The 15319-nt window shown below is 44.0% G+C and overlaps 1 protein-coding gene across 1 annotated transcript; it reads left to right on the forward strand.

Annotated features, from left to right (window-relative positions):
• Nucleotides 1–1487: 1487 nt before the first annotated feature.
• LOC123107856 (two-component response regulator ORR27) lies at nucleotides 1488–9558 on the forward strand. Its single transcript, XM_044529761.1, has 4 exons — nucleotides 1488–1710; nucleotides 1818–1982; nucleotides 2084–2248; nucleotides 9185–9558. The coding sequence occupies exons 1-4, from the start codon at nucleotides 1563–1565 to the stop codon at nucleotides 9220–9222; spliced, it is 516 nt and encodes a 171-aa protein (XP_044385696.1). The 5' UTR covers nucleotides 1488–1562; the 3' UTR covers nucleotides 9223–9558.
• Nucleotides 9559–15319: the final 5761 nt, after the last annotated feature.

The raw sequence follows: 15319 nt of genomic DNA on the forward strand, positions 1-15319 counted from the left end.
AGTAATCACGGATTTGAAAAAAGTTCGTTGATTGGACAAAACAGCTCATAGATTTGAAAGTTTGAGGATTTGTTTAAAAAGTTAGACTATTGAAAAAATTCACCAATTTTGAAACAAAGTTCATGAATCTAAAAAAGTTCATGTGGTTTTAAAAAAAGCTCAAAAATTAAAGAAACTTCTTGATTTTGAAAAAATACCATACTTATAGAAAACATTAAAAAATGAAAAGACAGAAAATGAAAAAAAAATGGCAGCAGAAAACACACCAGAGTTCTTAAATGGGTTGGCCCTCTAAGTCGAATGGGGTGTGTGCCCGTTAGTGAAATACAATAAAACCGGGCCAACTCCTGTTTGGCGCCTTGTGCGCCCGTTAATGTGTTATCCGGAAACTGGCACACACCCCATTCGCCGAGCCAGACCATTTTTATCTTTTCTATTAACCTTCAAAAAGAGGCGTGTCCGACGAGATTCCAACTCCTGACCATCTTGTTTAGTATACCTCACATTCTTAAAAAAGAAAACAAGGACATCTCACATGTTGTGAGTACTTACTTATTTTTTCTTCTTTCTTCTTTCTTCTGTCCGCGGAAGCTCCCAGTTTTGAAAATCTTTCCAAACTGGTTTTCCCAGTTTGCAAAATTGAAGATTTGTTTTAAAAAATGATGATTTTTTTCAAACTTGTGGATACTTTTCCAAAATCGATGAATTTGTGCAAATTCGTGAACTTTTGCAAAATCTATGAACTTTTTCCCTACAATATGTGAACGTTTTTCGAATTTCATGAACTTTTTTCCGTACTCGTGAACTTTTTATTGCAAATCTATGAACTTTTTTTCAAATCCATGTTTTTTCAAAAAAAAAATCTGAAATGTTCAGATTTATTTTTCACAAAGGTCAAAACAATTGTCTGCTCAACAACTGACCAGTTAACGGCTGCCGATCAACCATTGACCTGGGTGATCAAATAATAAGCTACGTACCAAGTGATTGAAGAGACAAGATATTCAAGCGACGCAAGGGACCATTCACAAGCGAAGGGGATGAGTCAGCAAAGACAAAGAGATAAAGGTTAAGGCAAGGGGAAGTGCTTCTCGTGTGGCCTGCGGGGGTACACGTGTTGAGGAGTCGAGGCGTCTGATTACACGATTGGAATCCTCTACCTTTGACATACTACATTAATTTGGAAGGTTACTGCATTATATAGAGTTCTAATACATTATATGGAGCATTAATATTGAGTTTTAGTGCACTACATTAATTAAGCAACTGTTAATGGTATGATTGGAATCATCTGTCTTTATTATACTCTATTAATTGGAAAGGCTACTTGTACTAATACATAATATATAGTTTTAGTGTACTGCATTAATTAAGTTATATATGGCAAATCTTAGTGCATTACTCTGCTCTGTTTCGTGAGGAAAAAAGATGCTTGCGGCTGGCTTTATATATCTGAGCCGTATCTTCAGGCCTTCTCCACTCTCTTTCTATCACCAGCAGTACCTTCTTTTTTTCTCGAAAAGGGGAAAGACCTTCTGAAGAGCGCAAGGTGTGTGCGTGCTATGGAGAACGGCAACGCCCTACCATCTGGTGTCAGCAGGGACACTTTGCCCCAGGATTTCCCCGCGGGGATGAGGGTCCTCGTGGTGGAGGATGACCCAAACGATCTCGAGGACTTGACGCAAATCCTCGAGAGGTGCGGCTACAAAGGTACCTGGGCGGCCATCTTAGATCTACTCCCCTCAGTTTTGCATGTCTCCTCTGCCTATTCTTGTGAGATCTGCATCACCTTGTACGTACGTGTTTGTGTCATGCAGTGACGGCAAAAGCGTCGCCAAGAGAAGCGCTGATAGAGGTGGAGGAGAAAGGAAAGGGCTTCCACTTCGATATCATCGTGACCGTCGTGCACGGTGGCGAAGAAGGAGCTGGATTCGATGGCTTCGACCTCCTCGAGCGCGTTCGGGGTTGCTACCCAGTCATCAGTGAGTATTCGAAATGTGATCGCACACATATAGGCATGCATGGTTACTGTGAGGTTAGTATCGGTACATACTGATGTGCAATCCTGCATGTGTTTGTGTAGTTTTCTCCCCGGACTATTCCAAGGAGATGGTGATGAGGACAATCAATGAAGGCGCCTGCGACTTCATGCCAAAGCCTATGTGCTACCAGGAGGTGCGCAATATCTGGTTCCATGTCGACATGCAGAGGGGATTAGAAGTGGACAACCCTGACGAGGGGGTAGAAGGTGCGTCACATATGTTTCTAACTATTTCCACCATGTTTGGCTGTTTGTTGTGGCTGCATCGTACGTGATCCTTTTCTACTCTGCTAATTAGTTTCTGGGTGCTTGTTGAAGATTTCACTTGTAACATGCAAGCATTTCCATGTATATATAGTAGATAGGTAGGTTTGCGAGTGCCGGTCTTAAGAGCGAGGAGTCCGCGTGGCGGCAAGCAGGCATGCGTCAGTGGCCGTGCCTGGCGTCCTCGTCGGCGTGGGCTGGCTGCTGGCGTCCGTTGTCCTGGCTGTGCACAGGCTTCTAGCGGCTGGCCAAAAGTATGTCTAGCAAGATTATGTGCCTTAAAATTGGTATCCTTCCCTTCAAAAATAAAAGAGCAGTGCTGAAACTGGCTCGAGGTAGCTTTAGGTTACGTTTGGTTCATTAGGTAGCCTTGATAACGCTTGCGTATGTGCTGAAGTACTATATGCAAGTGTGGGACTGGGCCGCAGCGTGCGTTTTTGAGCTGAACACTTGTCAGGCCTGGCGAAGCTCTGGCCGAGCCCGAAACCTCTCTCATCCTGTCAAGCCTTAGTTTGGATGGTCATCAGAAATGCAATTCTACTATGCACGGGGTATTCTTTGCATGGACCCATTGTCCATGGTCTTTTTGAGTTTCATGCTATTTGTTGACTGTTTTCAAATCTTGTCTTTGTTTCAAAGCTTTACATTGGGAATGATTAATACATTTCATTAAAGGAATGATTTCAATCAAGCTTGGCCTAATTAATGTAGGGCATTAAACTAGCCCCGATTGACGTAGTATAATCAAGGTGCCATTCCAATTAGGCAGCTGATTGCGCGCTTGCGTTGACCGTCTCGACAGGTCGCCACATGCCATAGTACTGGGCCTTATGTGAAGTGACCCCCTTACCTTATCCCTATCTATTCATCTTCCCCTACTCACCCCCCTCCCTCACCCCTCCTACCTCGCGCTATACTCCATCATCACCTACCAAATCTCACTTGTTCCGATCACCTCTTCCATCTCTAGGCTATCATTCCACCACCGTCTGCTAATCCACGTGACACGTGCTACTTCAAGGGCAGTGTCGTGTTGCTGCAACCTAGGGCCGCCGCGCCGCAAGTGGCTGCCCATTGCTGGAACCGACTAAACCACCGCTTGCTGATTGTAGGCGAGCTACACATTCTAATTGGTTGTTTTACGACAAAACTGAGATGACTAATGTAGTAATGTATTGAATGAGTTTATTTCGGGGAGTAGGACTAATTTTCCTATTCAAGTCTTGGTCTAAAGGTGAAGTATCATTCATGACCCCACGAACAACTTCTCTAGTTTTTGTCCTCTTGAAGCTCTTAACATGTATTTTTCTAGGCGTTTACCGAATCCAGGGTTCACATTGAGTGTAGGACAATCGTACTATGAAATGCAGCAAGAGCTAAGTACTTTGTTTTAAAACCAAAGAATAGATTATAATAAAAAAGTCCTCCAAAGTCGAATATCCAATTATGAGCCTAGGCTCATTTGCACCTGGTGATCAATAAATTTTAAAATAATACTAGGAAAATTAAAAAAATCCAATTTTTTGCATGGAAGATATTGGAATGAGTGAAGTGTGTGTCAAAATTCCATGCATTTGGACACCCGAGTAGCTCTCAGCAAAAAAAATAAATCAGATTTGAACAGTGCACAAGCAGTAAACTTTTTCATAGACCCGAAATTTGTCCTTGTTGCCGAGAGCTACTCGGACATCCAAATGTTCTGAAATTTGGCACGTACATCACGCACCTAGGCATCTTTCTCTACAAAAGAATCTGTTTTTTTTAATTAATTTAGTATTTTAAATGATTTTTTGTTCACTCACGGGCTCATCTGAGTCTGGGAGCCAAAACACATCATTCCTCTAAAATCCACTTCCTAGCCATTCCCCTTGTATGGGTTTCTCTAAGCCCCGGTACATCTGAAGATTTATCTTCCCATACTATGCGCCACTTTGGGCTATTCATACTTAGAGAAAATATTTTTCAATACTTAAGAACCGCTATTCATTTTTTTCGGAACTGCTGAGAAATCCACTTTGAAGCATTTTCTATACTATGTCGTTGTCGACCACAATACTTCTCATCGGCAATTTCGAGTTGTCATGATTTATTTATCTATCGGGCAAAATATATGTCCAGTAATTTCGCTTCGTTTTCAACTGGAACTTCCGAGCTGCTCCTTTCTGTAGATTCTTATTCTAAGAACTACTCCCTCACTATGGTACTACCAAGCAATTGGTTTTACATGGTACTTTCTGAGTAGTTGTGCCTTTGCCGAAATGTGTTATCTTTTTCAGTTGAAACCTCTACTTATTCATTCAGTGGTACTTCTGAGTGATTTACTTTATTTGGTCCCTGAACATTGTTGTGGCCATTCAAATTTATTTGAATTGTCTTGGTTGTTCCATAAACTACTACCGGTCCTTCCAAGCATGGTTACTTATTTTTTGCAGTAACATCTATATTTTGGAACTTATCCACAAATAGCCTATACCCATCCATGGTTGCAACCATTCCTTTCCACCCTTAGTCATTTCACTCACTCAATCCACCTATTCAAATCACCCCACTCCATCACACTTAAGAAAAGAAGTTCTGGGTGGTTCCATGTTCACTTCTTTGATTCTTCCAAGGCCAGGAACTCCCCTTTCCTGCATACCTACATCTCTAGTTCATCTCTTTCATGAAATTCCTATTCTGGTGAGAGTGACCCCTTTGATTCTTTAGAGAATTTTTGATTGAAGATCATTCTGGGAGTTCTTATCAAGTGACTTTTCTTTGCTTGTTACTCTTGGCTAGTGAGCGCATCCTAGATGGTTAGGGGTCACTTGAGATCCTATCATGTTCTATAACTAGATGCTTGTTAAGTACTTAAGCTTGTGTTGACCTTGTTGTCTTGTGCTAAAAACTTCCTACCCTAAAATCAGGATATAATTATTTTATAGCACTATTCACCCTTTCTAGTCCTTAGACCTTAATCCAAACACCGCACGTGTTAGCTGCAAGTGGTTCAAGAGTTGGCAGCCGTCACAAATGCTAGAGTGAGCTCAAAATCGACAATGCTAAGCCGGTGACCGGGGATTTTCAGCCCTCTAGCACACAGAAGATGTCGGTGCGCAAGAAGCACCATCTTGATGTCGTGTTCATGGCTTTTTATATTCATCACCCTATGAATAAGACATCTGAGCCCTTCTTTCAGATGATGGTGCCTGCTTCTAAGATCAGGGGGCTTCATGGCACCATCTCTTTTTGACTGAAGACCCTCAAGAACGTGGTCAACCTCTTTCATTCTTTTGGGTAAGGCAGAGGATGGCATGGTGGACGATCACATTGTCGTCGCTGTCTTGGAGCGCACCGTCATTTCTCTTCGGTGCACTCATGTGCACCCTGAGTTAGAGTGGAAGTATCAAATACATGTCTCCTTAATAATTTGATGACAAGTTGTACCAGGGTTGTGTGTATGTGTCACTACAAGTATTAGGAAATTTGCCGTCTGTGGAGCTCTTTCTGTCAGCTTTTTATCGGGGCTGACAGCAAAATAGAGAAAAAGTGACGGCAAATTTCTAATGTCAGCAAAGAGCTCACTTTGTTGTTTGTTTTTATTTGACGGGCGGCAAAGAAAGACTTTGTCATATTTTTTATTTGACTAGCAGCAAAGACAAACTTAGCCATATGTTTTTATTTGACTGATAGGAAAGATAGACTTTGCCGTCAGTTTTTTCTGGTCGTCGGCAAGAGAAAGCACATCCCGCGGATCGATCGCGCAGATTTATGATGTGGCACCACACCACCCCCACGCACGCACGTACTTGCCCAACTCCACCCTACATGCACCTCTCTCCCTTCTCCCGGCGCCACACCATCTCCCGCCCCACACCGTCACACCACCTCCCTCCCCGCGCCGCTGCACCACCTCCGGCTCCATGCTGAACTGTTGCCGCACCTGCATCTCGATGCATGCTGCCGCACCACCTCTTGCTCTGCCCTGTGTCGCCACACCACCTCCTGCCTCCATGTTGCACCGTCACACCACCTCCATCCATGTGTCGCTGCATCAACTCTTGCCCAGCCCTTGCACCGCGCCGCCACATGACCTTCCTCCTGGTGTCGCCCGAGGACCTCCTTCTCGTCGCCCTTTCCTGACCCGAGAAAGCCGCCTTCTCCTTGCCGGAGGCCGACGCCGGTGACCGAAGCCACAGGAGCACCGCCGCCCATCACGTGTCACCTTCACCTTCCTCCTCCCTTCCCTTTCTTCTCCTGGCTCTTCCTCTCTCCAATGTTTCTCTCTCTCCCAGATCTCTGTCTCTGTCTCTCCTCAAAGGACATGGCTGCCACCCGGAAGCTCCCTCCATCACCTGTGACTCATCGTCATCCTACGAAGTTCCCTGCACATGGATCCATCCGACCATGCATCCTGCAAAACTCCCTGACGACAAGACCCGGGGCTTGCCCACTTGCACCTTGAATCTACACCTCTTCCCTGGCACTGCCTCAAACTCGGCGCCAACACCCCGCCTCCTTGCCATATTTGTGCCACTTGGCGTCTTCCCCACGAGGAGCATGATGCAATGGCCCTATCTCTCTTCAGCCTCGACAGAGGAGGACGAGCAGCGCGCCTGTGTTTTTTTCTAATATTTACCCATTTATTTGCCGTCTGTGATGTTTGAGGCTAACAGCAAAGATGGATTTTGGCCGATGGCAAATATTCTTTTCTTTGCCATCTGTTATTATTCGGCTGACGACACATACGGAGTTTGGCTGATGGCAAAGAATTTTCCATTCGCCGAGGAAAAGCTCATGGCAAAGTAGCTCTTTTCTGACTTCATTTTATCGTCAGCAAGTTGACGGCAAAGAATGTTTAAGCAGACAACAAATTTCTTGATTCCTCTAGTGTGTGTCTTCAAATTCTTGGATGCATATTTGTGATGTCGTGGCAAACCCATTTCTCTTAGGTGCCTTTGTGGTGTTCTACCTTGATCATCAGCTCCTTAGCACTGCGATGTTTTTCCCATGAAAGAAAATAGTTTACAAAGCTCACGACCATGGTGTGGAACATTCATCATTGGGTTCTCCTTGAAAAATCATGCCAAATGTCTAGCAAATTCTCCTCGCTCACGACCCCTCCCTCATACGTCTTCAGGGGACAAATCTCTTGACATCTCTAGTTCCAATGAACACACTTATGCTAGATGTTGGGGAATACATTGTTTTTCTTTCCACCAAAGGATGAGAGGTGGGATTATCACCTCCTATAGCCATCGATCTTTTGTGGTGTGCACTCATCTCAATAGATGCACAACATTAGCACCACCTTATGCTCCAACACTCTAGGATGCTCCCATGCCTAACACATCGACCATTATGTACTTAGTTAGGTTGTAGAGCTTACCATTGTATTAATATGTGATGTCTATATATACATGGCCCAGAAGCGTAAATATAATAAAAATTGATTTCCAGAAAATTTCTTAGCATTAGAGTAGTTCCTTTCCAATCCTTCACAATGTGTCAGAACTCTGTTGCGTCCCTCACTGGCACCAAGTCCACTGTCAAGTCCTCTGATAGCAGCAACCTTCGGATTGTCCATGTCTTTGTAAGAAACTCTTCCTTCTCTCCTCCCTCCATGCATCAGACCAATATCACCATTCAAACTCAACTTGGCCATCAAAAACTACACCAAGTGGAAGCATCTCTTTCAACTCGTGGACACCAAATTCGACTGCCTTAACCTCAAGCATGAGTATGATCTTGCATCTTGAGACATCAAGTGGCGCAAGGAACATCTCACCATCATCATGTGGCTCTATGCAACGATATCTAGTGAGATATACAATGTGTACATGTCAACAGAGAACGTAGCCAACACGATGTGGTAGCACCTGCACGTGTTCTTCGATGACAAGCTTACCAAATGCACGATCCACATTGGCACAAATTTCTAGGCAACATTTCGAGGTGACATGATCATCGCCACCTACTACTGTTGCCTCAGGGCGCTCATCCACTCCCTCGCCAACGATGAGAAACTGGTAACCGACAACTCTCTCACATTGGTGATGATTTGCGGCCTCGGCCACATATATCAGGTAATGGCCTCCATACTCCACCTACATTTGCCCTTTCCCCCTTCGTCTAGGCACAGTCATTGTTGTTTCTTAAGGCAATCACAATGTATCGGCACAAGCACGCCAATGGCACCCCGACACTCACCATCAACAATGACTCTCGCCAAAAAGTGGCGATGCAGTCGCCAACTTCTAGGAGCACGGCAGCAGGTAACAAGACAATGAATATGCTCCATAAATGACCATTTGAATCACGATTGTCCCAGTGGATGCTCCTCGGAGCATAGGCGCATCAGAAGTCATAAATGTGGCTCACCCAACCACATGGGCCATGGAAAACATGGCATCCCTAGTTTCCTTAGTCTGTAAAATTCGCTCCATGGTTGGCGACCTTCCCACTAAACCCAGTGGCGTTGTGCTTGGATGCTGTCGTTCCTGCTGGTTCTACCCTCATCCAAGCACTCCATCCCAAGCCTACGTCGAGGTATACTTAGATCATACTGGCTTTAAAAAATGTTGCATGCTACATGGTGAAAACTCAAATAAGAAATGTCTCACTAGCCCAACTCCATCGATGATTTGTTCATGGACCACGAAGCCTCCTCGGAGATTAATGAGACAAGTCTTATTCCCGATTAATGCACACTCCCCTTAATATTATAGTTGGAAATGGTTCGAGGCTCCCCATCACAACTATTGGCTACTCTTGTTATTCCTTCAATCTGAACAAATTTTAGTTTCCTCATCTATTATCAAGAACTTAATTTTATTTAATAATTTTCGTTGTGATATTTACTTTTCATTTGAATTTGATCCCTATGGTTTCTCTTTAAAGGAGCTAGCAACAATGAGAATCCCCCTGAGATCAAATAGCTCGGGAGACATCTACAACTTCCGCTTGATGAATAAAGGTGGCACCATTGTTTGCTCTGCAACCAGCTCTGGCGACCTCTGGCATTGAAGTCTTAGTCACTCAGGGCAAGCTTCTGTTTCTGTAGTAGCTACAAAATTACTTCCATCATGTAATAAATAAATTCGGCAAACTCTTGTTTGTGATTCTTGCCAGTTTGGATGACAGCCCTACCTGCGTATTGATTCTTCCCTTTTTTTCTACTACTACCCCTCCAAAAAATACATTATGATTTGTGAAATTTTCCCATTGTATTTTCCCTTCTTATGAATTTTATGTCATTATTCTTGATGAGTACTCACAGCGTTACCGAACTAGTCCATTACACAACAAGTCTATTGCCGATATTACCCTCCAACACTTTTACACCTTTGTGCTTAACCAAGTCCATGTTTCTCTCAAATAAATGGAAAACAATCAAGGTGGTGAAAATTCATCAACCACAAGCTACAACTATTTTCTCTCGATAGTTTTCTTGTTGAAACAATCTATAGTCTCCAACCTTCAGGTTTCTTTGACTACACAAGTACCCATATGGCCTTAAGAAAGCACTTTGTGCCTGGTCTATGCGGTTTAGCACACATCCCCTCTCCCTAGGCTTTGTTGTGTCCGAATTTGGCTCCTCATTATTCACCTTTCACTAAAACAATAATGCCACCACCCACCTTGCCTTATATGTCGTTGGGATTAGTCTCATGGGTAACACCTTTTTGCAAGAAACAATACGCTTTACAGACTCTCGCTTGCATCCATGCTTAATGCCAAGCCCATCTTCACCCTCGTTGACACCCAGTCCATACTATTTGCCACTGATGGCCATCCCTTAGGATCCATCACTTTATAGAAGTCTTGTTAATGCATTGCAGTACCCAACTCACACCCAGCCTCAAGGTGTCCCGAGATTACCATGTTTCCTTACTACAAGAAATTCCCTTCTGTAGTCTTCCTGCCAACCTGTTGAAGAGATCCACCACCTTGGGCATCACCATCGTTCGAGTGAGGTCCTCGCAGATCAAGAAATTGCCAGTTTCAACTTAAACCACCAGATTTCACAACCAGGTCACCCCTTTCGTCTCATGGATTTATGTGTCTAATTCGGTCTCCTTCATCTTCATTCCTACAATATTTATAATTACCCCTCCCTTCATTACTGAATCTCCCAGTGCCCCTGTGTCTGCCAAAGTTCTCAAACATATCCTCAGTTACAAGTCACCGACGGCTCACAGGGAAACCCTAACACGCCAGAGAACTCACTCTCATCCACAACCTAGGATAAAATCATGCTATTTATAAGTAATCAAAAGAAAGGGTAAGCGGATTGCCAAAATATATTTTTAACCCACCAAGACCTGGGCCTCCTGGATCAAAAGAGACCACTATATCAAGCCCAACAACACACTTGTTATCAACTTGGTTTTCAATTATCACTATAGATTTCAATTTCGACCCATTTCCCCTAAGGCAACTGACAACCTCACAATCATTCAAAACTAATCTCCAAAGTCAACCATCTCCTCGGACCAAAAAGCAGGGATGCACGAGATTTTTTTGGCATCCAAATGGTTCTTGACTTTTATCCCACAACTAATAAACTTTATAAAATCTCCTTATCTTCAATTTGGCTGAATTCACTTAGAGCAATACCATATCCTGAGACACAGGAAGATGTCTGGTATCATTTTTTGTTTTCTGGATTGCAATTTACCAACTCAACTTCTTCTATGTGCAATTCTCTCTTCACAACTTTGCAAAGGAGAATGCAGATATCTAGAGTAGCAACAAAAAGTACCTTGATATCTGAACGACCACACTTCCTCGTTGTCGGAGTCCTCCCCACCTAGCAACCAAAAGCCATTGCCGGCGTGGGACAACCCTACTCCGCTGCAGTGGAGCAAGCCAAGTTCAGTAGACGGGGGCAACACCGCGGGAAGTGCGGTGACCTCCTTGAGTTTTGTTACATGGACTCTGGGATCATCTTCCAGAATCAGAATGAGCATCTCCCTTGTCCCTAGCAAAGGGAGCACCATCACCATTCCAATCTTGAACATCGTTGGGCCTATGGGGGCGCGACGATGATATTGGAACTTGCGCCACTTCCACTCCTATTTCGGATCCTCTGATCCCGCCTCCTCCATGGCCTAGATATCTACTTGCAGAGGGAGCTTGCTTAGCCCCTCTAGCGACAGCCTCTCGTCCTCCTCCACTATTAGCCTCTAACAGATCAAGCACGCCGCCTCGTACAGATTGTCCTTGGTCACAGACCATGAACAGATCTCCTGCATCCGATTCATCTTCACCTTATCTTCGCTTGGGATCTCCAATAGCTTCGACTCCATCTTCAACCTCTAATCTGCCACTGCTCATCAAAATTAGTGGAGAACGCAAACTAGACAGAGATGAGAGTTTTTCGCTGCCGCAAGGTGGAATGACAATGGACTTGTGGGGGGTATGGCGTAATCGTGCTCTGGAGGGGAGTAATTGCCATCCAGCCACACCGCACATTCATGGCATCGCCCAACCTCCCACTCCTCGCAGCGCGCATTGAGCACGCCACCGAGACCCGCACAATCCAGAGTCGTGCTAATCCAAGCAACGTGACAAAGGGGAATTTACCTCCAAACGTGCGCCGATCTGCTCACCGGCTAGGCAAACCCTTCCATCGCCCCCTGCCATTCTTGTCAAGTAGTAGGAGGCGCTCCAAGTCTGCCTGCCAGAGCACGACCCCCGGCGGTACACCAGGAGATCCGCCGCCCAGAGACTGGCAACGTAGAGAGCCTGCCAACATGTGCCGCATGTTTCTGCCTCGCCCGTGGAACGCGTAGGGAACAACATTCGTCCGTTATTACCCTTCTCGTGGGAGTACATACTCAATTCATGCGGTCCCTTTTTATCGACGGACTTTACATTGATTTATTATTGGTTGCAACCTTTTTTGGTATATTACCAAGCGGACTGCTTGGTAATGGAGCTTTACATTCGATAATATATAATTGGCTTATATTTAAATTATGGTCGAGATAGATGTTTCTGTTTGCTGCACTTGGCACGTCTATTACTTGGAAGCCGAACATGGATATATATATATATATATATATGGTTCACCACGCGCCAGAATTCACATGGTCAATTCCACTTAACGTTCAACCAACATGCATCCATTCGTGAATATGGTAGATGAGTATTTAAGCTGCAAAAAATGAAACCATCCATTCGTGACATTATGGTCCCCGCCCTCGTCGCCAGCGGGCCCCGAGGTTGGGCGCGCAGAGGCCGCTGGCGACGAGGGCAGGGACGGGCGCGCGCGGTGACGAGGGCGGGGACGGGCGCGCGCGAAGGGGGCAGCGACGGGGACGAGGACGGTGACGGCGACGGGGATGGGCTGACGCGCGCGGCGGGGGGGCGACGATGACGACAGGCGCGATGAAGCAGAACAGAAACTAACTGAAATTTTCGTAAGTGTTGTATATATAGGACGGACCTTTAGTACCGGTTGGGGCCACCAACCGGTACTAAAGGTCAAATTTGGCCAGGCCAAGCGGCGGGAAGCGACCCCCTTTAGTATCGGGTTGTGGCTCAACCCGGTACTAAGACACCCCCTTTAGTACCGGTTGGAGCCACGAACCGGTACTAAAGTGGGTGCGCTCCCATCCCGCGGTGCACAAAGTTTAGTCCCACCTCGCCGGGCGAAGGGCAGCCGCACTGGTTTATAAACCCAGCCACGGCTGCTCCTTCGAGCTCCTCTCTAAAGCAGGCTTCTATGCCTAACTTTGGCGCGCTGCCCTATGAGCCTACTGGGCCTTATGGGTGTGCATATCCATGCCCAAAGCCAAGCAGACCCACTGGGCAGCGACCAAATATTTTTTTTATGTAGTTTTGTTTTCTTTCTGCTTTATTTATTTTCTTCTATTTATTTCTGAGTAGTTTTTTTGTTGTATTTAGAGTTTCTTTGTGAATATTTTTGCTTTAGGTACAAAAAATTACAAAGTTTCTTTGTGAATATTTTTGTTGTATTTAAAGAGTGTCCAGTTTGTACACGAAGTGTATCCAGTTTTTGCCGTAACCCTCTCTACTTTTTTGCACATGCCATTTGGATGAAATGATGATACCATGCCAAGTTTCAACCTTTTCAGAGTTCATTTGTAGTGCTTTACAATTTTAGGATTATTTAGCTCAAAACAAATCAGTAAATGCATGAAAAATAGCAAATGAAGGCACAAAGGGTTGAAAGTTGACGACGTGGGTTTGAATGGTGCATAATAAATGCACAAAAAGTCTGGAGTTGTAATAAGTTTAGAAAAATAAAGTGCCTTTGTAACAGATGAGTTTTCGTCCGAAACCCTGATACTTCGAAAGAGAGTGTCCAGTTTGTACACGAAGTGCATCCAGTTTTTGGTGTAACCCTCTCTACTTTTTTGCACATGATATGTGGGTGAAATGATGATACCATGCCAAGTTTCAACCTTTTCAGAGTTCATTTGTAGTGCTTTTCAATTTCAGGGTCATTTAGCTCAAAACAAATCAGTAAATGCATGCAAAATAGAAAATGAAGGCAAAAAGGGTTGAAAATGATGACGTGGCTTTGAATGGTGCATACTGAACGTAAAAAAGTATGAAGTTGTAATAAGTTAAAAAAAATAAAGTGCCTTTGTAACAAATGAGTTTTCGTCCGAAACCCTGATACTTCGAAAGAGATTGTCCAGTTTGTACACGAAGTGCATCCAGTTTTTGCCGTAACCCTCTCTACTGCACATGCTATGTGGGTGAAATGATGATACCATGCCAAGTTTCAACCTTTTCAGAGTTCATTTGTAGTGCTTTTTAATTCCAAGGTTATTTAGCTCAAACAAATCAGTAAATGCATGAAAAAATAGAAAAATAAAGGTAGAAAGGGTTGAAAGTTGATGATGTGGCTTTGAATGATGCACACTGAACGCAAAAAGTCTGGAGTCGTAATAAGTTTAAAAAATGAAGTGCCTTTGTAACAGATGAGTTTTCTTCCGAAACCCTGATACTTCGAAAGAGATTGTCCAGTTTGTACACGAAGTGCACCCAGTTTTTGCCGTAACCCTCTCTACTTTTTTGAACATGCTATGTGAGTGAAATGGTGATACCATGCCAAGTTTCAACCTTTTTAGAGTTCATTTGTAGTGCTTTTCAATTTCAGGGTCATTTAGCTCAAAACAAATCAGTAAATGCATGAAAAATTGAAAATAAAGGCACAAAGGGTTGAAAGTTGATGACGTGACTTTGAATGGTGCATACTGAATGCATAAAAAGTCTGAAGTTTTAAAAACATGTAAAAATATACATAAAAAATCCTATACATAGAGTTCAATGAAGACCAATTGGTTGTGACAGTTTGAGCAGTAACATATTTAAGGTGGTAAAAACCCTCTTAGGGTAGCGAGGTGAGACTAAAAAGCCGCAGCATGGCGAAACTTTAGTACCGATTTGTGGCATGAACCAGTACTAAAAGGGTTGGTGAGGCCACAGCCTGCCAACAGCCTGCTGTAGACTCTTTAGTACCGGTTCGTGACACGAACCGGTACTAAAGATTCTCCATGATCCGATACTAATAAGCGCCGCCCGCCAAACCATTTGAACCGGCACTAATGGTCACATTAGTGCCGGTTCAGCTACAAACCGAGACTAATGTGCTTCACATTAGACCCTTTTTCTACTAATGCTAGCAGATTCTACTTTTTTCGACATCACGCTATCACGTTCTACTTTTTTTAGGGAACGCTAGCACGTTCTACTTTATTAGCCCTTTTTAGGATCTTTATTAGCCTTTTTGCTTTCCGATCAAAACATGCACGGGTGTGTGTGTGTGTGTGTGTGTGTTTACGGCAAGGGGTGGCTCATATACGCATTGGACTGTGATACATGAACAGAATCTATATATGTAAACACATGAATCCGTACATCTCAATTGAAAAAAATGCCTTTGAATGTGTTGGCTCCTATGTCCTTATCTCTACTGTCTAAAAAGAACACAAGTTTCCTTTTCCTATCAACTGGACCACTATTCTGCCGATCGTCCATCCCATGACTATCATC

The sequence above is a fragment of the Triticum aestivum genome, chromosome 5A, assembly GCF_018294505.1.
Source record: "Triticum aestivum cultivar Chinese Spring chromosome 5A, IWGSC CS RefSeq v2.1, whole genome shotgun sequence".
NCBI lineage: Eukaryota > Viridiplantae > Streptophyta > Magnoliopsida > Poales > Poaceae > Triticum > Triticum aestivum.